The 24851-nt window shown below is 41.0% G+C and overlaps 2 protein-coding genes across 2 annotated transcripts; both read right to left on the reverse strand.

The window, feature by feature from the left end:
- Positions 1-1381: 1381 nt before the first annotated feature.
- LOC141738312 (leukocyte elastase inhibitor-like) lies at positions 1382-7746 on the reverse strand. Its single transcript, XM_074573515.1, has 7 exons — positions 7579-7746; positions 6211-6324; positions 4402-4536; positions 3880-3997; positions 3360-3502; positions 2628-2783; positions 1382-1786 (listed from the first exon to the last, which is right to left on the reverse strand). Exons 1-7 carry the CDS (start codon positions 7744-7746, stop codon positions 1382-1384), a joined length of 1239 nt encoding a protein of 412 aa, XP_074429616.1.
- Positions 7747-18833: 11087 nt separating this feature from the next.
- On the reverse strand, positions 18834-24209 carry LOC141739232 (ovalbumin-like). Its single transcript, XM_074576080.1, has 7 exons — positions 24042-24209; positions 23365-23415; positions 22637-22765; positions 21655-21772; positions 21085-21227; positions 20779-20934; positions 18834-19229 (listed from the first exon to the last, which is right to left on the reverse strand). The coding sequence occupies exons 1-7, from the start codon at positions 24207-24209 to the stop codon at positions 18834-18836; spliced, it is 1161 nt and encodes a 386-aa protein (XP_074432181.1).
- Positions 24210-24851: the final 642 nt, after the last annotated feature.

Genomic DNA, 24851 nt, shown 5'->3' on the forward strand with positions numbered 1-24851 from the left:
ACTTTAAAGCCCTGTGAGTGAGTTTGGGGGCATGTTGTCATGGTTTTGTTCCTCCTTGCCTCCCAGGCGTGTCTTTCCCATCTTTATTCCTGAGGCACATCAGGAAATGCTTAAGGGACTTGGCCATGGGGATGTGAAGCCCTTGCACGTGAAGCAGGGCAAGGCAGAACTGCAAATGAATGCACTGTATTATGTTTCCCAGCTCAGTCAAACAGAAGGCAGTGCTGTTGAGTTTCCTATGCTCCTTCTCATTTGGGAAGCAGAGCCAGAAGGGACCCTGGAAGCAGCTGGTCACATGCAAGAAAACAGAAAGGACTCAGTGACACTCAGCAGTCTCCTCTCTGTCAGAAAAAAGGAGCCCTGCCGTCACAGGAAGAGGTATTTCTTGTAAGATGCTGGTGGTATCTGCAAGCCCTGTAAGAGACCCAGTCCTTTGCTCTCTGTTCTGAATTCGGAGAGTTAGGAGCATCCCCTGAAAATGTGCATGACTGATTAGGACACTCTCCTCCTTGGGAGAAAGAGCTGTGACAGGAGTAAATGTGCTGGGGGATTTGCATGTAATATTGCAGAAGGCACTTAGGAAGTTAGTATCACAGGCTTGATTCTCCAATTTGATCTAGTCTCAAACCAGTGAAATAAGTGACAAAGCAAAATGAGAGTAAAGCAGTGCAGTGCTGGGCTGGTAACTGTGTTGAAAGCATGAAAAGTTTCAAAGGAGCAGGTTTCAAGGCACTTATGTTTTATTTTCCTCCAATTCTATGTTGTTGTTCAATATTTTCCAATTGCTGTGGGACAGAGATTAGAAAGGACATGTGTTAGCCCCTTTGCTTGCATGAAAGAAGCACCAGTATCAGGAACACAGAGGATTTTACAGGTTTATTTTGTTACCAGCTGTGCCAGGCTGCAAAGTTGGTATAAAATTGACAAGAAGGTGGGTGAGGTAGCCCTCCTGGAATGACCAGCTTAGCAGAACGAAACCAATGGAGATGCAGCAGTGTTCTGCAGGAAGGAGTTTTTCCTGTTTCTTTTCTTCTTACCAAAGCAAGTGTGTTGGGAATTACTGGTTTAGACCAACTTGTTCTGTTCTGCATTGTGGCAGTTCTGGTCCAGAAAGCGCTGAAAAGCTGCATCAATATTATTCTATGCACAGTTTGGTACTTACAGTGTAGCACTAACCATTTTGGGGTTCTTTGGCTAGGAAAATGAGCCAGAGGCTTGAATTCCAGGTTATTTTTAATATATGCTCTCTTCTAACATTGAGAGACTTGTCAAAAGTACAGGAAAATGAAGTAGTAGTGCACAGACTATTGAGATGCTCTTCGTGGCATGTGTTTTGTTTGTTATTGTGGTTGCAAGAGGCTGTTTAGTAATGGTTGAGTTTCTAGGGGGAAGAAAACCTTCCCAAGAAGAGGATACTCTTGGTCTTGTTGTGTCTGATAAAGAAGAGAAAAGGATGATCTGCTACAAAAATAACAGTAGCACCAAGACTTCGTGATGCCAGTGCTGCTGAACTCACAGCTGCTGCCTCTGTGCCTTCTTCATTGACTTCCAGATAACACTTGTGAAAAACTTGTGACAAAAACAGCTCGCCCTTCTCTGACATTCCTGTGAAATCAGCTTGACCTTCAGTGAAGGCATCTTGTATCCCCATCCTGCTCAAAGTAGACTTGAGGTCGTATTTCTCTTCTAACGTGAACCTGGGCAGATAAACCTCCATTTTTGTTTTCTCCATTAATTCTGGGCTGGTCCACGCAGACAAGTTTTCAAAAGACAATTCTCTTTCTAGCTGCAGTTAGTAAAAAGAGAATCAGGAAATTACAGAGTGTTCAAAAACCTGTGCACTGAGGGCTATTTCTTCTCTTTCCTTAAATGGAGAACTTTTCAAGCTTTTATGTTTTATAAGAGTACAAAACAAACAGTAGTGAAAGACCAATTTGGAGATCTACAGTATTTGAACTGTTCTCAGTAATTGTCAGGGAATACAGCGGGGTTAAATAGCTGTAGAACAGAAACATCAGTGTCAAGTAACAGTAGTCTGGTTGATTTGCTGTTCACCTGCCTTCCCTACACTTTAGAATTTACTGAAAAGAGCTTTTTTTCCTACAGAACACCCACTAACGTAAATGAGAATTTAGTAAGAGTTTATTATCCAAAGGCAGGATCCATCTCTTTACAGAAGGTGGCAGTGTCCATATGTACTAGCTCTGGACTTCCTGGAAAGTCGTGGAAGCTATCCAATTTGTGGATTGGTTGGTGGTTTTTTTTGAATGAAATCATATCTGTCTGAATCGGTACAGACAGTGAATCTCAGCAGGGCTGTCTTTCTGTCCTCATTTTTGTTAAGCTGGAAGAAGACCCAGTGTTGTAGGGCTTGGGTTACCTCTTTCCAGGACTGATCAACATTAGGAACCACAGAAGTGCCAGCTACCAAGAGTAAGAAATCTAGTCTGAGCTCTAAGAGTTTCAAGCTCACAGTGCTAGACCAAGTTTGGCGTTTGCTTTTCCTTGCTCAGTACCCTCATTCCTAGAAACATGACTGCAACCTGATCTTTTACCTCACATGTGCATAAAATAAGTAGATAATGACACTAATTTTTTCACATGATTTATGTTCTCAGTTGCTTTACCTTTTGTAGGCCGGCGATGTCACTTGGTAGCAGGATAAACATGCTGAGGTCATTATTGACATATGGAAGCTCAAGAACATCAGTCTGGACTGATTCTATGTAGGTCGAGTTAAATTTATCGCTCAGGTACATCATTGGCACTTGTTTAGTTGTATGCTGCAACAAATCAAATGAGATATTTGCCATTTTTACTGAACAGTAAAGGACTGCGTTAAAGTAGCACAGTGGAAATTTATTGTATTTACTGTAGCAGCTGCCCAGTGTGTCTGAGACATCCTTATGGCTCTAACTGGTAGAACACAGGATCTACAGAGGACCTCTGGTCTTCTGGAAAGGCACTTGGAGGCTAGGCAGGCTATCTAAGCTGTCTCAGGTGACACCTATTACAGGAAGCTCTATTCCACTCTGATTTTTCACATGGTTAAAAATGAAAATGTGAAGAACTAACCCATACAGTTTTGTTCATCTCTTTGTTTCCCCTGCCTTCCGAGAATGGAAGCTTGTTTCAAATCAGCTTCTGAAGATTTTACTTGTGGTTCAGGTGTTACTATGTATATGCAGTCTTTGTGCTAAACATGTGGTGAAGAAAATATACTGTATGCATTAAATGAAATAATAACTTTCATGACGGATTTCATGTGGATTTAAAGATGGACAGGAATTTCTCTCCCTCATCTTTGTCACTGCTTTTTCCACCTGCAGTCTAGGCTATAGGTCAGTATATTGCCATACCGTGTTTACTCTGAAAGGCCTTTGCCTGGTAGCTTCAGCTTTGAATTTTGTTGCCCAGTTTCCTTTGAAGTAGAGCGCATTTGTCAGGACTAGTCTGGTGAGTGAATCTACAGATCCAGGAGGCAGCAGATTTTTGATTTTACCTAGAGAAAACAGAAGGACATTTACACATTTGTGCAGTTTTACTGTTTCAGAGTAACTGTTGGCACAAATTCTGTGTATATAAGTCAGGGAAATATTAAGTGCCGATAGAGCATGATTCCAGCTTGAGGTTAATTGCAAATAAATTACTGGGGTAACCTTGATTTGCAAGGAAGAATAAGCCACATTGCTCACATGTTCCAATGGAGGAGACTAATTTTAGTAAGGGCTTGTCAGTGGATGACTGCTTTAGGAAAACTGATCTGATTTACCTTTCTGAGGCAAATCGTCAACCTGCCCTGGGCCCCTTGGCTACAGAGACTTTTTCAATGCTGAAATGGCTTCTTTTTGAATTGGGAGAGGAAAGGCAGGAGCTTACCTTCAGTCTGGTGTTCAACCCTGGAATTGATCTCTCTTCTGATTTCGTCTGCTGCTCCCATAAAGTCAACTGATTGTGGCTCTGCATTGTAGTATTTCTTGGCTGACTGTAAGTATTCCTGTAGTGCAAGAGAGACAGCTATCTTATGTTTGTTGCCTGGCAGTGTGAATGCTAATAAATAACTACAGCCAGAGTGAAAACATGATAAAAATGACATAGAATACAAGCACTGCATTTTGTCAAAGAAGCAAAGTATTTTTTTAGTGGAAATACTCAATTTAAATGTTTACACCTAACCACATTTGCTAATGACACTGAAATTAGATACGCGTCACATAAAACTAAAAGCTTAGTGTCCAAAGTATCAGGAAGAGTCTCGTAGAAAATATTTATGTTAAGACTAACAACACGATTTGCATATGTAATGAAAATATTTAAAAGCATATAGTTTATGATATGTTATCATAGATAGATCATAAAGGTTAAGTGGCACTACATAATCTGAATAAATGGCCTACCTACCTTACTGAAAGGCAGTGTTTTTTCTCCATATAACTGGTTTACACTTTTAAGCAGGTAGTTTTTAGTGGGTTGGTTGATTGCAAAGTTGAGTGCTTTAAAGCCAGTATGGACATCATCCGATTTGCCAATTTCTGTCTTGGAGAAAAGAAAGAAAAAAGTTACTCAGCTGTTGTGTAAAATAGTTCAAAATCTCTAATTTCTTCCATGCAGCTCCATGTAAAGTATTTCTATAGAGGTAATTTGTTACCTGTATTGCAACACAAGAGGTGTTCTAAACCAGACAGCTATTAAAAGAATCATTTGAAAGTATTAAAAGTTGCAAACATGGTATAGACACTGTAAATGGCTCAGAAAGCAAGTGGTAAGAGTCTGAACTATGTAAAACATTTAAGGATTTCTGAGCGGAGATTGTAAAATTAAGTATACCCAGAGAGTGAGAGACAGAACGTAATTCTTAAACAATGCATGAAGATTTGGCTGTGTGACTCCTTCCATTTATGAAAGTTTAGTGTGTTACATGGAAAGTTTGCCCCTAAATTTCTTAATCTTGCTCTTAATGTTAATATTTTGTAATTTTTTTAATACTGCGGTAATTGCAGTAAATTCTTTGTCTTGAAGTAACAGGATTAAATGAATGTGGGCTCAAACTCTCAAATGAACTCAAGGAAGTCAAGCTGTGAATTAGTAAACTAAAAACCTGTGCTGTATTCATCTGTGCTGTCATTACTTCAGAATCAGGGGCATGAACAGACGCTTGAATTTCTTAACTGCTAGAATGGGCCCTTTGCCCTACCCACAGAGCTCTGTAATTCTTACAATTCAGACAAGCATTACTCATGAGGAACAATCCCTCTCCTCTTCATGCAGTGCCATGGAGTTGTTGACGTAGCCCCTAAATTAAATCCTCCTGCCATAGGATTTGGCTGTGGAATGCAGATCCGAGTTCCCATTCATCAGAACTCGTGGCTGCTGGGGCTTTGTGGGCAGCCTGCAGGGAAATGGCTCACTCCCACAAAGAATAAGGATGACGGGAAAGAGCAGGGAGAAGAGCTTGATGCCACCATGGTTGAGTTGTCAATTAGGAAAACCTGACCTCACTGACTCAGAGGGATTACGTTTACTTTTTTGTATTTTTCTGCTATCTTAAATTACACATACTTTGGTAGAAGATGCCTGCCTGCCAGTACGTCAAAGAAATATCTCAGGAAAATAATGATTTCCACTTCTCTAAGATTTATTGCAAGCAACTGGTCTACCTTGGGAAATTCCAACATGTCAATTTATTTTGTTAACTAGTCAACAGAAATGGAGACTAATTTCTGAAGAAGGCTACCTACCAAGCATAGGTAGCCTGGAAAAGTTAATACTCTGATTTTTGTTGTCTTGATGCTGCAATCAAATGTGTGAGAAGACAGCTCTGTTCTTGTGATTAGCTCTCTGAGGCAGGGACCATGCCTGTTCACAGAACATGCTTTGGCTAAATAGCTAGCTATTGAACAGTAGTAATTTGGGAAAGAAATCTCTCCTCAGAGCTAATGGAAAAAGATCAAGACATACATTGACAGAGAATGGTAACATTGAATTTTAAATTTTGCAAATTTGAGGTTGGTTTTTGCAATTCTGCCTAAAAAGGGGAAGCACGTTACAAGTATTGCATTAGATGAAGGTATCACAGGATGCCGTACCAATTAATTGTGTATGCTACATCTGAGGCAAGCAAACATAGGCAAATGCAAATGTGGAAGGAAGATACAAGCAAGAGAAGACATGACCATGCCCATAACTTGATCACTAGACTTGGTGAGATACCTTCTGGAAACAGGCATGTCGATTTGATACACGGTCTTCCGTTCTGGAATATACTTGCATTTTTATGGTTGTGGTGACGTTTCTGGCTCCTTCAACTTTGTTAAAGTGAAGTACCTATAGTGGAAAAAGCAATAATAAATGCAACAATAGAAAATTTGCTGGTTCAGTAAAATCTTTCGGTGATGTCATGGGACTGGTTATGAAGAGAGTCAAACTCAGATTTTATCCTTGTGTTCAGTCCTGCCAGTCTACAAAATGGCATGAGCACACTAAGCTGAGGATTTCAGGGCAAAACTCTCATGTAACTAGCCTTTCTAGAGGAATCTGCCTGCTTTGAGTTATGCCCTGGGATGACCAGTTAATACCTGGGAAGAGCCAGTTATCTCCAGATGGAGACTATCAAAGGAGAAGTTTAAATGGAGCGCTGCTATGTGTCAGAAGGCACGAAAACGGTGGGGGCAGTTTCATGCCTTAAATCCCTTGCTCTCGGCATGTGCACCTTACCCAGGCTACAAAAGGGTGCGCCCAGTCTGGGAAGATTTTTCAGAAGAGGTATGCCTTTTTCTTGTTACTTTCGCTTCTTCCTAGAAGGAGGTCACTCCTTTCTTTGTTACCCTGCTGGCTCTCTTTCGTCCCGTAAATCAGGAGTTAGATCGCTGTCTTAGCAGGTGGGACAATTTCTTCTGCCTTAGCCTCACCTCCTACGATAGGATCTAGGTAACTGTGCACTGGGGCTGTTCTCATTGCCGCCTGCTGAAGCTATGAGCTTTGCACAAAGACGACTTAAGGATTTCAGTAAGTGATATCGCCTGCGAAATGCATACCCCAAAGAAAGCGCTGTAGTCTCACCGTATCTCCTCTCTGATCTTGCGGATGTGGATTTATGTTTAGCAAAGTTCAAAACTCACAATAACTATCAGGGAGAGTCTTTTTGTGGGGGGTCATTTCCAAAGAGATGAGATGCGAAATGGGAATTTCTGTGGCAGAGTAGAAGGAGAATCCAGGTCTCCCACTCCCTGGTGAGTGCTCAAGTTACTGAGCTTAGGGATACAGATCCCTTATTTCTGCTGGTGGGATTTAAAAGGAGACAATGTCACCAGTGGCACTTCTCTCCTTTGTTGGGGGCCTGTTTCCAGAGGTTAGAGTAGACTATTTATTTGACCTACACAAGCAGAGAACTGGTCTATTCATTGCAGTGCCCATCAGGGGTAAAACAGGAGCTGGCATATATATGTGTGGAATTTTGATTAGAGTAATTTTTCTGCTTATGGCTTTCCTCTGTTCCATCACCGTAAATTTCTTGCACAGAGGATCTTATTCCAAGAGATCAACCCTTTCAGACTGCTACCTTTTGAAGCCCAGACTCACCTTTGCCATCTGATCTGCAGTGTTACCTTTCGCTCCCAAATAAACAGTAGCCAGGGCAGATGAAATACTCAAAGGGGAGAATAAAATATTCTTGTCACCGTCTTCCTGACACTCATGTTTAAAAAAATCAAGAGCAAAGCTTGTGTTTGCTTTATTCAAAGCTTCCATTGTTCTGAACCTGCACAGAAAGGGAGAAAAGATGCTATTAGCAAAACACTAATTATGACTATGTGTCTGCATGTTTCTCTTCAGATTTTGAAGTTTCTTTTGTGGTTTAAAGGCTTTCTAAAAGTATTTATCTATATGAAGAATGAGTAGGATTAATTATTACAAAGTCATATAAGATTTAGCATGTCCTGTTTCACTGATGACACTACCTATCATTTAGGTTAGGGAAAAAGCAGCCGCCAACCTTGTTTCGTATTTGTTCACCAGGACGTTTATTGAGCTGTCCTTTATAGCATCTTGGAGTGACAGTTAATAATGTCACTCACCAGTGCCTGCGCTAGGGGATACCGAGAGACTGTCTCTTATGACAACATTTATGCTTCAATTTGTGCATGACCCTTTTGATACTCATAACTGTAGTGAAAAAAATACTCTGGTAATACTAACAGTCAAACTATTCCTTTAGTACAGGACAAAATACTCCTTCCAATGCTTGGGCAAGCACCGCCCCACCTGTTGCATGCTGAGCATCCTGAATTCCCTTTTTGACTTCCAAAAATGTCCTGAAACTCTGTCGTAGAGTGCTAGCCCGCATCCTAGCTTCCTAGTTCTTCTACAGGACAAGGTTTCCATATTCAGTAGGCCACAAATGCTGCTATTTGTCATTTACATTGCAGGTTTAGCTGAGAGCTCTAGGCACTGGGAGCTATTCTGGTTGGTATAGGATGGCCTTGGAATAAAGACAGTTTGTCTCCTGAGTAGCTTGCAAACCAGGAGCTGATCTGATGTTTCTAAGAACTACAGAGCACAAGAACAAATTAGCTGACTTAAACAAACACAGTGGTTCTTACTCTGCTATGATATATATGCTAGCCAGTGCGCTCCAGAAATTATAGAACTCTGTACAATAAATTTCTCTACCTGTATATTTTTTTAAGACTTCCACCTTCTATACCGTGCCTGTGCCATTTTAGTAAATTACTTTCCCAAGCATTTGTTCTTTCCAGTTCAGATGCCTACTTCCTTTTTTTCTATGCATTTGTCAACAAAGCAACATCATCCAAGAGTATATGAAATAAATAATCTCTAGAAATCATTACAGTACCTTCGTTTGTGCAGGGAGGAACACTGCTGCTCTGGGTGTCTCCAAGGTTTCTGCAGTTCACATGAAGGGTAGGGTGAATTTATAGTGTGTCTGGCCAGTTCTGCAAAGGTTCTTATGACTCATGAATGTGCAATTGGTTATGCCCTGAAGGCCACATCCCTGTGGAAGAACTGAATCATCTTAGAGTAGGATGTGAAGTGATGGTGAGAGTAATACCATACAAGAACCTTACAAAACTGACAGCAGAAGTATTGCTATAAACACTTTTGTGGCAACAGGCTAGTAACAACTTGAACCTGTGCTACTTTAAACAACTTCTGTGGTTTGAAGGGTTTAAAAAAAGGCAGTTGCTGACCTACTCCTTTTATGATTTGTCTAATAGAAATTATTTCTGACAAACAGACAGGCAGAGAAAAGACAGTAACTTCTTATGTGTGAGTTTTTCTATTGTCCGTTTCCTATTGAGAAAGTATTTGTCACTCCTGGTGGGTTTCTGTTTAGAAAAATGGATTTGGTTAATCTTGGAGGATTCTAAGACTGTACAACCAGGGAAATGTTGTCACTGTGAGATAGCGAAGGTTGAGAAACAGGCACCAAACTGTTGCTTTTATTAACAGTGGCAACATCACTAGAACCTGCTGTAGGTCTTAGATTAGGCTTCATTTTTCTTCCACTGTTGTTTCCCCACCCTAATCTGAAAGCTGCTGTTCGACCAGTGTAGCACCTCAGAGATCTATTCCTTATTTTTCCATTCCAGAAATGGATAATCTGTCAAATCCTCTTTTTCTTCTTGTCTTGGCTACTAAAATGCCTCCTTCCCTGATTTTCCTTGCAGTCATGCTGCCCCTTCCTCTCTTGTCCTTTTTGTAGCTGTCTGTCCCCACTCTGACCCCTAACTGAAACAACCCGTGTAATCCTACCCTTGCCCTTTATTTCATTCTCTACCTCCCTGCACTGTTGATAATACCACCTTCAAAACCTGGGAAGGAGCTGCTTGTCTCTCCAAGGCTGCCTCCTCGACGCTGAGCAAGACTCACTCATGAGGTCTATCTCCTCGGCATAAACTGCCCACTGAGAGCTTTCTTCTGACCCGCTGTCTATGAGCATACGTTTAACATGGACTTGACTTGTAGGTCAGTGGCTGGCACAGATGTTTCCTGTAATGAGGAATGAGTCTTGGGAGTACCTACAAAACTTGGTGTAAGGCATGGGAGGGCACAGCTGTAAAGGGTCCCTTGGCAATGGTCAACCATCAATATAATGTTCGAACCAAAAACTTTGTTAAAGTTGCTTTTCTACCTGTGAGGAACCGCAGGACTTTTAATCGCATGGTGCTTTCCTGCCCCTAAAGGTCTTTTGAAATTGTAGCTACATAAAACCAGCGTGTTTCAGTGCGAGCTGTAATTAGGTGCATGTTATGTTTTCCGGAGAGCGGTGTGGTGTAGGAGAAGTGTTCACTGCAAAATTAATTGCTTCCATTGTGCCTGGGAAAGTTGTAATCTGTTTACATTGGCCTTAAGTGATTTCCAAAGCCTAAATGATTTGAGTAATCTTGCAAATTTAACCATGTTGTTGAATGAGTGATTGATACTACATCCCTTAGAGCAACTACTGTGGATTTTCTGGTTTTAAAACAGGGGTGAATTTCATTTGGTAACTTGTAATACTGCTTGCTGCTTTACGAGAAGTGGCTGTTTATGCAGAAATTCTGGGTTACACTGAACGAGAGGCTCATGTCTTTGTACAAGGTTTTAAAGCTGCCTTTTTAAAACACCTCTTGAGTGGCATGGCTGGTCATTAGCCAAAAAAAAAAAAAGCATACCGAGTAACTAAAATTATACTTGTCTCAGAGGACAACATATGCTAAATCAACGTGATGGATTAATAACGTTTTCCAATATCCTTTTAAATTGGCACCACCAGAGGACACGGCTCAATGGGTGGTGCTGCTGCTGACTCAGTAACAGTGGTACTCTCTACTCCCACCCTACACTAAGTCAACACCGCAGCACACTAGAAGGTTTATATTTGTATTAATAGTATCCTACCTGTGGGAAGTGAACCTGTGGGCTCTTTCACTGCAGTCAGTCGTGTTTCCATTTGGTCAGGACAAATATTGGCAGGACATCAGTGCCCAGTGCCCTGGCCAGATCTCAGCTATATAAATGCATTTTGTTTTCCGCCCGTTTCAGTGTAACTTAGCACAAGTCATTGTGACTTTCCTGCACAGCGTGTCGCTCTTTTCATTAGCAGCTAGGTTCAGAAGTAGGTGAAATTCTTGATGTCTAAAGAGAACACTATAAAGCACTCTATATAGGCTCTTGAGGGTCTTGAGAGAAAGACTTCTGGTCACAGAAAAACGGTAGCTTCTGATTTCATGCAGTATTTTAGGATACAACTTTGCATGGCTGGTTTTTATGTTCGGTGGTAGCTTATTTTAGCTGTCAACTCTGTACAGCTCTTGGAAATCTGATTTAATTCGAAACTAACATTCTATATTTCAGGTAGATGAAAATAAAAAGTGATGTTTGAAGGAAAGCTGTTCAGTTTCTCTGATACCTTCAACTATATTTTTACCAGTATAAGTGCACTGTTTATTTACTTGGGAGGGAAGAATTTCTGGTTCAGCCAGCAGAGCACTCTATTCAAGTTTTTGGCTCAGGCAGAGCAGGCCAGTAGATTTTAAACATGAAAGGATTATAAATGTCCCCAAACCTTTAAAAGGGTTTCAGGAGATACAAGAAGCATGGGGAGGAGAAGGGTTTTGAAATCTGAGAATATTTTAATCCCTTTGGAGGTCTGATATAATTTTTTTTTTAAATCTCTGTGTGATTTAAAGTTAAAAACTGTAAGTAGGACAGGGGCACAGAAACTGAGAAAATAGTAAGGGTGCGGAGTGACTAGATACATGAACTCTATTGTGCTAAGGAGGACTCTCTTCTGGGTGATGCCTCACTCATAGTATAAGAGAGCACAGCACGAGCTTTTCCTAACTTTGTCAACTAAAAAAAAGTAGTAATTTATATGCATCACCAAGACTAGTTATAACAGATTCTGGGTTGTGCTAAAACGGATTTTTATTTAGGGTAAGTTTGTATCATCCTGAAATGATGATACAAAATAGTTTTTAAGTTTAAAAGAGATTAATTCTTTGGGTATCTTTGTTCCCTTTAAAGCTTTGGTTGAGAATACACGTGTCTTTATTTTGAAACAGAGTAGATAGCTATCTGTTGTGCACCTCTTATGAGTAAATTTGCGAGCCTTCCCTTGCCAAGCAATCCTTGCTGACATACTCTAACAGAATTTAAAACCTTATGAGTTGCCAGAAGGTGTGGTGAGGTTCCTGTATAAATATTATTGAGGCATTTTGCTCCACGCCTGCAGAAAGCAAAGGTGTGGTGAAATTTGACAGTTCTGGCACAATTCATCATGCTTTACTATTACTTCTACATGCTTTGGCTTAGACACCGTAGTTAATAAAGGTAGTGTTTATCCTGAGAAATTCGACTCTGTTAAGAAGCGCAACTCTTCTGAGAAAGGACTGATCTCTGTATCTGAGAAGAGATAGTTTATCTGTTAATGAATATGCATGCGGTGTTCACATGTGGAAGGGTGCAGTTTTCCTTTGTATGACTCAGGCGGTGAGCATTTTTAAAATATCCCAGGTAGCAGTTAACATCAAAAATATGAAGAGTGGCCTGAATTTCCCAAGCATGATACACAGTACTGCATTATGAGTAATGAATGACCTATGTGTGGCTTGTATGCACTTTAGGTGAAACTTGTAATTTTTCCGAAGAAATCTCTCAAGGGGTGTAACTGTACGTCAACTGCACAGCTACTGAATCAGAAAGCTGATCCCTGCTTAGTGTTAATGGGAGTTTCCCAGGCTGCAGTGCTATGGTGCGAGGTGTGCCATGTTGCAAGATGAAGAATGTGAATATCAAGTCGATGTATCTTCAAAACACATTTCTAAATTGAGACTGCATCCTAAACAGGAGCCTTGTGCTGATGTGCAAGATCAGGGTATAGAGGCAGGGACCTCTTTTAAGAAACCCATTTAAACATTTGCTATTTGTTCATACAGCTCGACTGCAAATATTCTGGCCTGATGGAATTACTAGGGGTTTCATAAGGCACTTGATATTTTCAGAAGTTTCATCAAGAGAATTTCGCCGATCCTCACTTGTGGAAGTGTACTGGAAATCTTAGCTATTAACTGATCTGCTTGGCACCTGCTGGCCCTTCATAGTTTCACACTTTTTAGGCTACCTTTGGGAATGATCTGAACTACCTGGTTAAGTACATAGGGAAAGGCTATCAAACCCCCCAAAATGGGCTTGGAATGGAATTTCCCCCTCAGACTGACAAGGACTTTGCGTGAGCTGGAGTGTCATTAGTATCATTTGAACGTGTCTTAAAAACGCTTTTTCCATTGCAAGATTCTTCTGTCTTTCCATCTGTCATGTTCTTTGCCTGGTGCACAAAGGAGCTTGGTCTTTTGTTAAGTGGTTTAGGTTAGCAAGCTTTTCATAACAGCAACCATGTAGAAATCAATGACGTGATATACGACAAGAAAGACAAGATGATCTCCTGTTCCTTTCTGCTCTCAGACAAAATGAGATGGAAAGTTTTGCTTTTGCTTTTTGATTTTGTTCCTCAAGCTTTTGTGAGAGATGCAAAAGTGTGAACTGCCAGGGTACTGCACTGAGGACCTTCTTTTAAAATATACTGGTGACCATCTGCTCTTCCTTACCAAAACATTTCCAAGTTCTTTGGAGCTGCTCTTTCCAGTTGTGATTCAGCTGTGTGCAGATCTTCATAGCTCCATTATCTTTCGGACTGTTATTTGAGGCTCTTTTAGCTCTTCGAAAGCCAAAAGCGTAACTCTCTTCAGTAATTTAAAACTAGTGCAATTGTCCCTTTCAGCTGCTTCAGACTTTTCTTTCTTCTTGGTCTATCTCCCTTCACTTTCTAGAGCTTTGACTTTATCTTCTGAGGCTTTCTTAATATCCCTTGCTTCTGTGGTTGCTAATTCCTTGTCTGGGAACATAGACAGACCAAGCCGTAAAGCAAGACTAATTTGAATTCAGCGGTACAGAAGCAACATCGGACTAAGTAAAGTTAGTAGAGTACGTGTAAGGAGAGGCAGAGCACTTGCTCTCTGTGGCTGGAGGAACGGGCCCTGACCCCACCTCCTGCAGGTGCAGCTGAGGTGCAGCTTGGACTCTGTAGTTGATGCAGCCTTATTGCATGGCAGATGATCCCTCTAGGCAGTAGGGGTGACAACTCTGTCCTCCCACATTCTTTCTTAGTCCCAAACCTTCCTCTCCCTGGCATTTCTCCTCTTAGAAACAAGGCTTGACCCCAGCCCTGCCCTCTTCCTTCACTGCCCCAGAAGTTGATAGAGATTGCTGAAGGGCAAGGAGGATAAAGGAGGACATGGTGAGGGTGGAGATAGTCAGCACCTTGGGGAAAAGGAGTTACTGGATAGCAATGAACCATGCCCAAGGCAAATAAGGCAGAATGAAAGAGGAAAGAGAAAAGGGGAAGAGGAAGGAGGAACTGCTCTTACACACAGCCCTGTGAAGTTTAATGATTTGTCCTCCACCCTCTTGGTTCACCTTTAATTCCCATATCTCTGCCTTCCTTACGGGAACTCGTCTGACACCTCACTATTCTCCCTCTCCATATTGACCCCTTATCAGAGCCACAACACTGGAATTTTACCTGTGTGGCTAAGTCAGCCTTCCACTGTAAGGATTTTCTCACCTCCAGGATCCTGTTCCTGTTCTCTGTAAGGTACCACCAATAGAAGTTCATTATTTGCCTTGCATTGATTTTAGACTATGCGTTGATATTGCTAACATTTAGAAGTGTGAAAGTTCTGTATGAGTCGAAGATATAAAAGCTCAAAATCAGTTTGGAATCTTTTTTTCCTGGGATTAGCATGCAATTGTGAGTGTCTGCTCATGTCACAAGACAGTTAGACCATATGGTATTAAAGTCTTTATTTTGTGATGTTTAAGAGTATAACAGTAAGGAAAGGGAGGCCAGGTACAAATGACAGCCCATTGATATCCACATATAATAAAATGGAGAAAAAGTATCAATTATGCTACTAGGACTAAAAATGTGTAGCATGAAGCTGTGTATTATGTCACCTAATGATGCTCCTAAGCATTGTTAACCATCCCAGGAATTTGCTGTTCACGGGGTGATTGGGATTTACAGAGATATTCTGTAGACTTACATTCCAAGAGGGTTAAAAGTGAGGAAAGACAGTGAGAGCTTTGTGGGTTGACCATGGAAGAATCAAAATGAAGGAACTGGTGAGGCTCATTCTCATGTGGCCAAGAGAGAAAGCTAAGTGAGAGAAGCTTTGGTGAGAGAAAGCTAAGCTGTCTGAGTGGCTTACACTACTTCTACATTAGTGAGATTTGGATTTGTTTAAAATGAAATTAGTCAGAACGTTGTGGATTCTCCAACCTTAAAGGTGTGCAACACTTGACTGGGAAGGGTCCTGAGCAACCTGGTATATCTTTGAAGTTAGGACTAGATGACTGCCAGCTGCCCATTCCAACCCAAGCTACTCTCTAACTCTGTGAACTTCAGGAGACCAACTTTTGCAAATAACTGCCTTTGTTCAACTGAGCTGACTTACATTCTTATGTATTTGAAGAATTAGCACTAGAATAAACACTAGGGCCACAGGGTCAAATTCTGTCATCTTTGTGGAAATTAATTACATGAATTACTTTCCCATTTAAGACTGCAGGCAAGGAAACAAGTGTGGTCTTGTATCTGCACAACTCACTAATCCTTTGACTTAATTGTGTCTCTTTGTACGTCTGAAATTACAAATATATATGGGGTGTAGTGGTAGAGCAGTAAAAGCCTCTTATGACAGGTCTAAAGCTGTGAGTCTGAGCCTTCTTCTATACTTGTGCTGAGAGAAATATTGGGGGCAAAAGAGAGGGTAATCCACCTGTACACAGCAGAGAGCCAAAGTCCGTGGGACATGGTGCTGACAATTTTGCTTCTTTGGGGATGGAGAGAAGAAGCCGTAGCCTCCTCTGTTGGCACAAAGGAGAGGACTTGTTCCATAATGGGTGATGGAGGTCTGATATCTGTAACCCAACTTGGGGCTACATCCAGGCCTGTCCTTTGGAGGCCTGTTCTTTAGGTACCTGTTATTACAGAAGCTACAGTGCCTCGGGTGTGGAAGGCTCATGAAGTTTTTAGCTATTAGAGAAATATTTCTCTGTCTGAGACTTGGGGACTCCAGCATCCATTCCTTACTTGGGTGTATGATTTGCTAAGTCCCAAAATGGTTTCAGTCTCTGAAAACATAGGACTGAGAATGCGTGTGGTTTTTTTTTCCATTTGTGTATTCGAGATGGATGGACTGCACAGCTGGTTAAAGAAGTGACTACTGAAAACAAGAATAAGGCTGCTCGTTGCTGTGGTGGCAGAAGAAGTCAGCAGAAATCAGGAGGTAGCAATGAATTGATCTGTCTACATACAGAAGCAGATGTACTTCTTTGAGTCTTCTGTTTGTGAAGAAGTATGTTTTAATTGATAAGAACTACAACGGCCTAGAAATAGTGCAGTTTTAGAACAAATATGCTGAAAATTGTGCCTGGAGGATTTTAGGTGCCCTATTTCCATGAACAGATCAACAGAAACTCCAGGACAACAGTAAATGCATTGTTTGCTCTCTTGCAATAAATTTCCCCATTCGTTATCTCCTGACCAGCAATCAACTAAGATACGGGAAAGTGAAGGAAAATATTTGAACTATTTATATGCCAGTAAAGGTGGTGACATGTTATCTTCCTCCTTTTGCAAGATCATGTTTGCCACCAGCAAGTTATGCCCCCTAGGTCTTGCCAAAGTATGCGTTATCTTGTGGGTTGGAGGCAGGGGAGAAGAAAAAAGTAGAACAAGCAAAATACTGTGTGGTGGAAGTGAAAAAACACCCCACTGCAGACCATCCAGCACTGGTGCCATGCTGTGCATACAGGATTCAGGAAAGAGCTTAGCTTTCTTGCAGTAACTTCACCCCCAAAAACCTTTGTCCCACCTCTTTCACTCTTCTGGTACTCCTCTGTGGCAGTTCCTCACAGGGTCTGTTACCTTTCTTGCTTCAGTGACAAAGGGAAGAATAATTCATTCCAGAGAGAAACTATAACTTGCCATAGACATTGCTTCTCTTAGCATGATGATGCTCTTTAGTTACAAAATAAGAGCCTATAAAGCTTTATAAACACACCACAAAGATAACTAGAAAATTCCTTCCCGTTTCACATTTCTATGTGTTCTCTGCAGCAGTGTTGTGCTTCAGTGGAGTGTAGATTCTGCATGTATCCAGCTGCCTTCCAAACAGCTTATCAACTCCTGTTTCAGAGAGACTGGGTGAATCATGGTTTGTGCTGAAACTTTTATATCTCACTAGTTTGAGTTGCGTGCATGAGGGATTATGAGTCATGCCGGTCCCTTCCTGGAAGAAAATTGGTCTCAATATTGTAATTTAGCCCAGGGTTAGGACAGACTCTCATTCCTCATCTCTCTGTAATCAATGAATCAACTCTGATAAAGGAATCTCAGGTTGGAAGGGACCCATAAGGATCATTGAGTCCAACTCCCTGCTCCTCACAGGACTACCTAAAACTAAACCATATGACTAAAAGCATTGTCCAGACGCTCCTTGAACTCTGACAGGATTGGTGCCATCACCACTTCCCCGGGGAGCCTGTTCCAGTGAGGACCACCCTCTCAGTGGAGAACCTTTTCCTAATGTCCAATCTGAAATTCCCCTGATGCAGCTTCATTCCATTTCCTTGTGTCCTATTGCTGGTCACCAGAGAGAGGAGATCAGCACCTCCCCCTGTGCTGGCCCCCTTGAGGAAGTTGTAGACTGCAATGAGGTCACCCTTCAGCCTTCTGTCCTCCAGGCTGAACAAACCAAGTGACCTCAGCCACAGCTTCTAAGTCTTGCCCTCGAGAGCTTTAACCATCTTGGTTGCCCTCCTCTGGACGCACTCTCATAGTTTGATGTCCTTCTTACAATGAGGTGTGCAAAACTGCACACAGTACTCGAGGTGGGGCTGTACCAGTGCAGTCTAGACTGGGACAATCCCCTCCCTCAACCAGCTAGCTATACTGTGCTTGATGCTCTCCAGTTGGCCCCTCTGGCTGCCAGAGCACACCATTGACTCATATCCAACTTGCCATCAACCCGAACCCCCAGATCTCTTTCCGCAAGGCTGCTCTCCAGCCTCTCGTCCCCAGTTTGTATGTATAACCAAGATTACCCTGTCCCAGGTGCACTTGAAATACTCAAAATGAAATGCATTTGCTTAAACATATTTTTATTATTATTAAAAGAGGAAAAGAGCACATCCGCAAGACCCATTACATATGGATACATGGAAGACAATTTCAATAGTAACATGCCATATTTGGTCATGACAATTGAGCCAAAAAGATTTAAGGAGAAACATGAATTATAAGATTTCTGTAATGCATCTTTAGGAAGTGAGGAAGAGCCTTGCAGTATCAGGAGCACAAAGAAAAGCCGTTGCCTTGTCAGAGGGGGAAAGGTTGGTGACAGTTTAATCCAGGAGCTTTCAAGTGACTAATTCCAGAGGAGTCACCGTGAAGCTTGGCCATAGAGAAACCTGGCTTAATTAGAAGGCTGCATTTTCCTGTTTCACCAGGAATGTCTCTGTTCATGATCATGCTTTCTTTGGGTCCAATTTTCATTCCCTTAACTCTTCATCCATGAGTAAATAATATTACTCTCCAGAAAGTAAAGGCAAAGGGCCTCTGTTTTCATGGCATAATTTCTCTGACTTAACTTTTTTTTTTTTAAATAAAGCCTTCCAGTTTTAGAAAATATGCGTTTCTTTTTACCCTTGATACTGCTGTGCTTTGGGCCTTGCAGTGAGGGACAGAAATTCGTTCAGCTTTCTCCTCTTTAAGGGGAAACACATCTGCCAAAGAAGAGGATGCTGTTGGTTGGGTTGTGCTTGATCAAGAAAAGGAAAGGGTGGTCAACCCTAAACTCTTCAAAGACACTTGGGACCTCAGTCCCAGCTCCTGTTGAGCCTACCACCTCACTGCCTGCTTCATAGATTTCTATAAATGCTTCATGCACTGCTTCAGAAATCTTCAGGGTCTCTGCTGAAGAGATGCCAGAGAGATTGGCTGATGAGCTGAAGAGGTCGGTCATACCCAAGGCCATTAAGACAGATGTGAGGTTATATTTTTCTTCAATCTTCATGCGGGGAAGATACACTTTCATTTTCCTCTCTTCCATCGTACTAGAACTGGTCCACTCCATGAGTTTTTCTGAGGTGAGTGAATTCTCAAGCTGCAAGGACACAAGCAAATTGAGAACTCTGGGATGAGAGCACAACTTTCTTTGTGGCAGTGCAGTACCAGTGGTGGTTTTTTTCTCTTTTAAACTGACTGCTCTTGGCATGGCATTTTTTTCCAGGTATATACACATTAATCTATCTAGGAGAGGAAATCAAACTGTGACTCTTTCTTCTCTGCTCTGTCCTGCTTTCTATTTCTTTAATAGGCTCGCTGCCGATTAATTTTCTTAATGAGATGGCTAATCAGCAAATTTCACCTAAAGCTTTTCCCTATTTATCATCTTTACTTCAGAAATATATTCCAAAAATTGTTCTGTGCTTTTGAGTTGTAAGCTCTATCTATATTTCAGACCTCCAAGTAACAAGGTGTTCGTGCTAACCAATTACTAATACCTCTACTATCAGTTATTACTGAGGAAATTTAGCTGTGTTCAAATGCCTCTTCATTTTTATAATTTAAATTCTTTGAGTTAGTGTACAATCATTCAATGAACTCTCATTTATTACATAGCTTTTCCTATTCAGACTAACTACTGTCCTGCTAACAACAACATCACATGTCTGTATTCTGTTCATATCAACAGTAGTATGTCGAGTACATTTTATTTTCTAAAATTGCTTTAACCATTCCAGTACCCCTCATATTCAGTTTTTAGATCACAGAATCACAGAATCACAGAATGGTAGGGGTTGGAAGGGACCTCTGGAGATCATCTAGTCCAACACCCCTGCCACAGCAGAGTCTCCCACAGCAGGTTGCACAGGAACGCGTCCAGGCAGGTTTTGAATGTCTCCAGAGATGGAGACTCCACCACCTCTCTGGGCAGCCTGTTCCAGTGCTCTGCCACCCTCAAAGGAAAGAAGTTCCTCCTCATGTTTAGGTGAAACTTCCTATGCTCAAGTTTGTGCCCATTACCTCTTGTCCTGTCCCCGGGCACCACTGAGAAGAGCCTGGCCCCATCCTCCTGACACCCACCCTTTAAATATTTATAAGTGTTGATAAGGTCCCCCCTCAGTCGTCTTTTTTCCAGACTGAAGAGACCCAAATCCTTCACCCTTTCTTCATAAGAGAGGTGTTCCAGTCCCCTAATCATCTTTGTAGCCCTTTGCTGTACCCTAAGTTTAGATAATTTAATTTTTGAAGGTATGAAGGAAGCATGTTGAGCACTGCCAAACCAAACAATAATTACAACTAGTAAAGCTATCATGAACTTCCCAGAAAGCTCCTTAGAGTGCAGGAATGGAGATATAAAACCTTTGGTGCTCAAGGTGCTGGAGTAACAGCTGCTTAGCTGAGAAGAATCTGTTCTGCAGTTACCACTATCTAACCCACCAAAGCAGTTCCTTAAGCAACCCATGCTCAGCACAAACTATTGCAGGACCACTGAGACAGCTGCACGCCTCTGTGCAACAATCCCATGTTGCCACTGTTCAGATCTGTGCTGGTGAAGTGTTTTAGGATAACTTTATTGTGAAGGGCTTTGCAGCACCTAAATATCACTGTGTTTATGGTTTTCTGAAACCCAACTGCCAGGGCCATACCTGCTCCAGGCTAGAGACATCATCAGGCAATATGACCAACATGCATAGCTCCCCGCTGGCATATGGAAGCTCCAGGATCTTCATTTTCTCAGAAGCCACCACTGCCATTTTAAATGAACCAATCTGATACATCATCTGCACAGGTTTTTTTTCTTGCTGCAAAACAAAATAAGATAATACGGTTTTCACAAAGATTATTCTTAGAGTGTAGAAATGTCTACTTATGGTTAAAACTACTGATTGCTCTTGTATAACAACTTGTCTACTCTCCATAAATTCTAGAAGATGACATGTATGCCCATGTACCTCAGTCATTCTGAAAGGCATTGTCTGGGTGTCTTCATCCTTAAATGCTTTCTCCCACATTCCTTTGAAGTAAATGGCATTGACAAGGACCATCTGAGTCTGGGGATCCACAGAGCCCGGTTGAAGGATATTTTTGATCATTCCTTTAAGAATGCATAGGGAAAGAAAACACGTGTATGTAACACATCGGTGTATAACACTTCTTACTTGGAAATCCCAATGTTAAATCAAGGGTATAGAATCTGTGGGGGGAAGATACAGGACAGGGACATTGTTTTGTTTTTGCAGCTGTAATCTTGTACTTCCAAGGTGGATTTGCTCACTAGTGTTGGGAATAGCTGTTGTTTCCTCTTTGTAAAGAATTCTAATGAGAGATGTAAGACCCAGAGATTTCCTTGTTACAAAATGAGTAAACCTGTATATTTTGTGACAATGGGAAGAGCCACTGGAACCTTTTATCCCAGGATGGTCTCCAACCCAAACAGTAAGCATAAATACTTCTTGCTTCAAACCCAAGTTGAAAGGCAATGTCTATATAAAGAAGGTAGCCGATATTTGGCTTGCTCTTACCATTTGTATGACTTTCAACCCAGGAATTGATGAGCTCTCTGGCTTGATCTGCAGCTGTTTGGAAGCTGATGGTTTCCATGCCTCCTTTATAGAGTTCTTTCACACATTGTAAGTATTCCTGCAAAGGAAGAGTACGCATTTTTCAGATCAGAATGTCAAAGCATTTTGCAAATGTGAAATGCAAGACTGAAGTTAACAGATATGAATAATCTGCTTATTAAAGCTAATTGGTAAGCCATGATTCTAGTTCATAAGCATCTTAAGATTTGACATTCATTTCTTAAAAGAAGAGCATATGCTCACATTTTTTAAAATGTTTTCCAGAACTAAGTTTGATCCAAAATGGCATTCATAGAATCATAGAATTGTCTAGGTTGGAAGGGACTTTTCAAATCATTGAGTCCAACCATCAACCTAACACTGACAAAAACCATGACTAAACCATGTTGCTAAGCACTACGTCTACCCACCTTTTAAATACCTCGAGGGATGGCGATTCCACCACTTCCCTGGGCAGCCTGTTCCACGTCATTTCAGTTGAAGTATCATGGGCTTTTTGTTTTGCCCACTTTTAAACTTTTTATTTTGCAATGGTATTTTCCTTTAATTTCAAATTAAATGTTACTTTCATTGGGAAAACTTGGGATATTTTTGAGAACCTGAAGTTATTTTTCAGGTTTGTTTTACAAGTTGAGAAAACACTTGGAGTTCACTCTTTCCAGCAAAAGTTACCTTTTTTAATTATACCTTGACATGATTGGATCATGATTGTACTTTGCACAAACACCTTTTTAGCTTGGCACATTTTTTCTCAAGGCTGTAGAGATTTAGGGCTGTGACAGAGAGAAGTCATGGATCCTGTCTTCAATACGGAAGAATATTTCTTTAGCAGAATGTAGACTTCTGACAGTGCTTTTGCATTACAGAATAGTACAATTTTGACATGGAAATAACATTCAGAACAGATCTTAGAGCAACTCACCGGTAGGATTGGGTATGTCTCTTCAGCGTAAAGTCTACTGGCAAAGCCGACTGAGTAATTGTCACTTGGTTTGGTGATTTGAGTGAACATGTCTTTAAGTGAAGTGTGGACGCTTACAGATGTGCCGCACTGAATGGTTGGCATGAATACAAATAAAAAGATAGATGATGTTATTCTAATTTTAGTACTTAGTAGTTTTTTCATACTATATGAGAAGAGTAGAGTAGTTCAGACAATTCTGCATACAAAACTGTTGTTCATCCTGTATGTCTTATTGCTATAACTACACTGATGTAGTAACTTTCTAATATATACAATTTTGTGCTGTTTTTCTACTGTAATTTCCTCATGCCTCTCTCAGGGGGACTCTTAATTACCCGCTACAGTAATCTAGCTTCAGCAGATCGGGTAGGCTTTCCTCCATTCCCAACCAGTCCCATTTAACCAGGAACATCCAGCTACCTTGCCTAAGCATAGAAATATCTATAGTTTTCCTTATTTGCCCAATATTATGGTGCTGGGTTTCGTCTTATGCTTGTTCTGAATCATTCGTCACCTCCCTTCCCTATTCGTACGAACGAAGTGTTCCCCCAAGCCCCCAAGTGCTGGATGCAGAGCACTAGCTGCTCATCAGAGAGGGGCTGGAACTGCTAAGAGACTGCTTTAACTGCTGGATTTTGCTCCTAGGAGAAAGTGACATAGAGAAGGACATGCAATTATTTCTGTACCTGAGTTTCAGTAGTCTCTCCAAATCCCGAGATTTTATCAAAGTGAAAAACCTGTAATTGAAAATAACAGCAGTTGAAATAACAGGTATGACAAAAAAAAAGATTATGCAACTGAGATTAACACATGATGTTTTAAGTAAACCTATTGGGTAAGTGAGAAACTGGATGACTCAAAAGGTGCAATCCGTCTGCACCATCTGTGAATAGCTGTGCCTACTGTTGCCTGCTTAGATGATCTCTTTTTCTATTGAACATCTAGAAATCAGCTCCAGTGTGTGCTATTAATAATACTTTCTTCCAGGTAACAAGGCAGACACCCTCTTTGAAGGAAGTGAGAGATATAGGAAACTCATGTGAAACATTTTGCAGTCTAGAGACATGTTTTGGCTCTTTCCCCGGAGATTTTATCTACTTTCCTTACTCTAAACAAATGACCACTGGAATGTGGTGTTCTCTGTGAGAATCCTACTGCTAACAATGATAAAATTAAAATTTCTTCCAGTTTCAAGGCTGATGCATTTGTTTAACATTACAGGAGTTTGAGGCGTCTGCAGCTTTTGATAATTCTGGATCCAGATTTTTTAGCTTCTGAGCTACACAAGGGACATTATCATATAATGAAGTGCTGTGGCTCTGTTGAGCAGCAGGAAGGTTTAAATCCTGAACTGTAGCCTCACCTTATCGATCTGAGCCCTGGTGTTTTCTCTTGCGCCAAGGTAGACCATGGACAGAGCTGAAATGATGGTCAGGGGGGAGTAAAAGATGTTCTCGTTGACATGCTGGACTTTCAGCTCCTTGAATACATCAAAACAAAATTCCGCACTTGCTGCACCGATGGAGCCCATTGTGGAACCTGTATCGTCTAGACCAAACAGCAGAAGTACAATGACAACGCAATGATGGAATACCGCACAAACACAGCACAATGCACTTTAATAGTAGTTTTTAGGCAATGAAGTATAAAGAAGTAGTTTTGAAGTGATTCTGTGGTAATATGCCTATTGCTATGCTCACCTCTCATGCATGTTAGAAACTCTATATTCATAAATCTGTTTATTTCTGAATTTATATTCAGTTGCCTTTTTGGCAGTAAAGTTCCTCAGAGGTCTTAAATCTGTATGTGATTTCTGTTTACATTTTCCAAGCAGTAAAACAACAATTGCCTGTACTTATTTTCATTCAGTGAAGACTAACATTCCTTCGTACTTTGTAAGTACCTTTGATGAAAACAAGAAAATACGATCTGTCTTTGATATACTTGCAAAGCTGGAAATTTAAAGTGCAAAATTCAGTAGACTTGCTCTAGGCTTGGACAGATATAAGTAAAAGCAGGGGGGGGCTGACTATTTTTATTTTCTAAAAATAAATAGTGCAGTAAAATATCTGTTTGTTGCACAGTACTTACTGTCAGTAGATCTTTAAGGGCTTGTGTCTTTACCCTTGTTTTAGTAATGGAAGCATGGATAGGCAATATAATTTGTCTAAGG

The sequence above is a fragment of the Larus michahellis genome, chromosome 2, assembly GCF_964199755.1.
Source record: "Larus michahellis chromosome 2, bLarMic1.1, whole genome shotgun sequence".
In the NCBI taxonomy this organism is placed as follows: Eukaryota; Metazoa; Chordata; class Aves; order Charadriiformes; family Laridae; genus Larus; species Larus michahellis.

What these genes read in the sequence shown, in the direction of transcription:
- LOC141738312 (XM_074573515.1), bottom strand. Translation starts at nt 7,746, where the DNA reads ATGGAAGCTTTGAATAAAGCAAACACAAGCTTTGCTCTTGATTTTTTT. An exon ending in AAACACTGCCTTTCAGTAAG is followed by an intron (nt 3,998 to 4,401) that starts GTAGGTAGGCCA and finishes CTTGCACTACAG; the next exon opens with GAATACTTACAGTCAGCCAA. An exon ending in GGCCTTTCAGAGTAAACACG is followed by an intron (nt 2,784 to 3,359) that starts GTATGGCAATAT and finishes GATTTGTTGCAG; the next exon opens with CATACAACTAAACAAGTGCC.
- LOC141739232 (XM_074576080.1), bottom strand. Translation starts at nt 24,209, where the DNA reads ATGGGCTCCATCGGTGCAGCAAGTGCGGAATTTTGTTTTGATGTATTC. An exon ending in GAGAGACTACTGAAACTCAG is followed by an intron (nt 22,766 to 23,364) that starts GTACAGAAATAA and finishes CCAACCATTCAG; the next exon opens with TGCGGCACATCTGTAAGCGT. An exon ending in ATGTCTCTAGCCTGGAGCAG is followed by an intron (nt 19,230 to 20,778) that starts GTATGGCCCTGG and finishes GTGTCCTTGCAG; the next exon opens with CTTGAGAATTCACTCACCTC.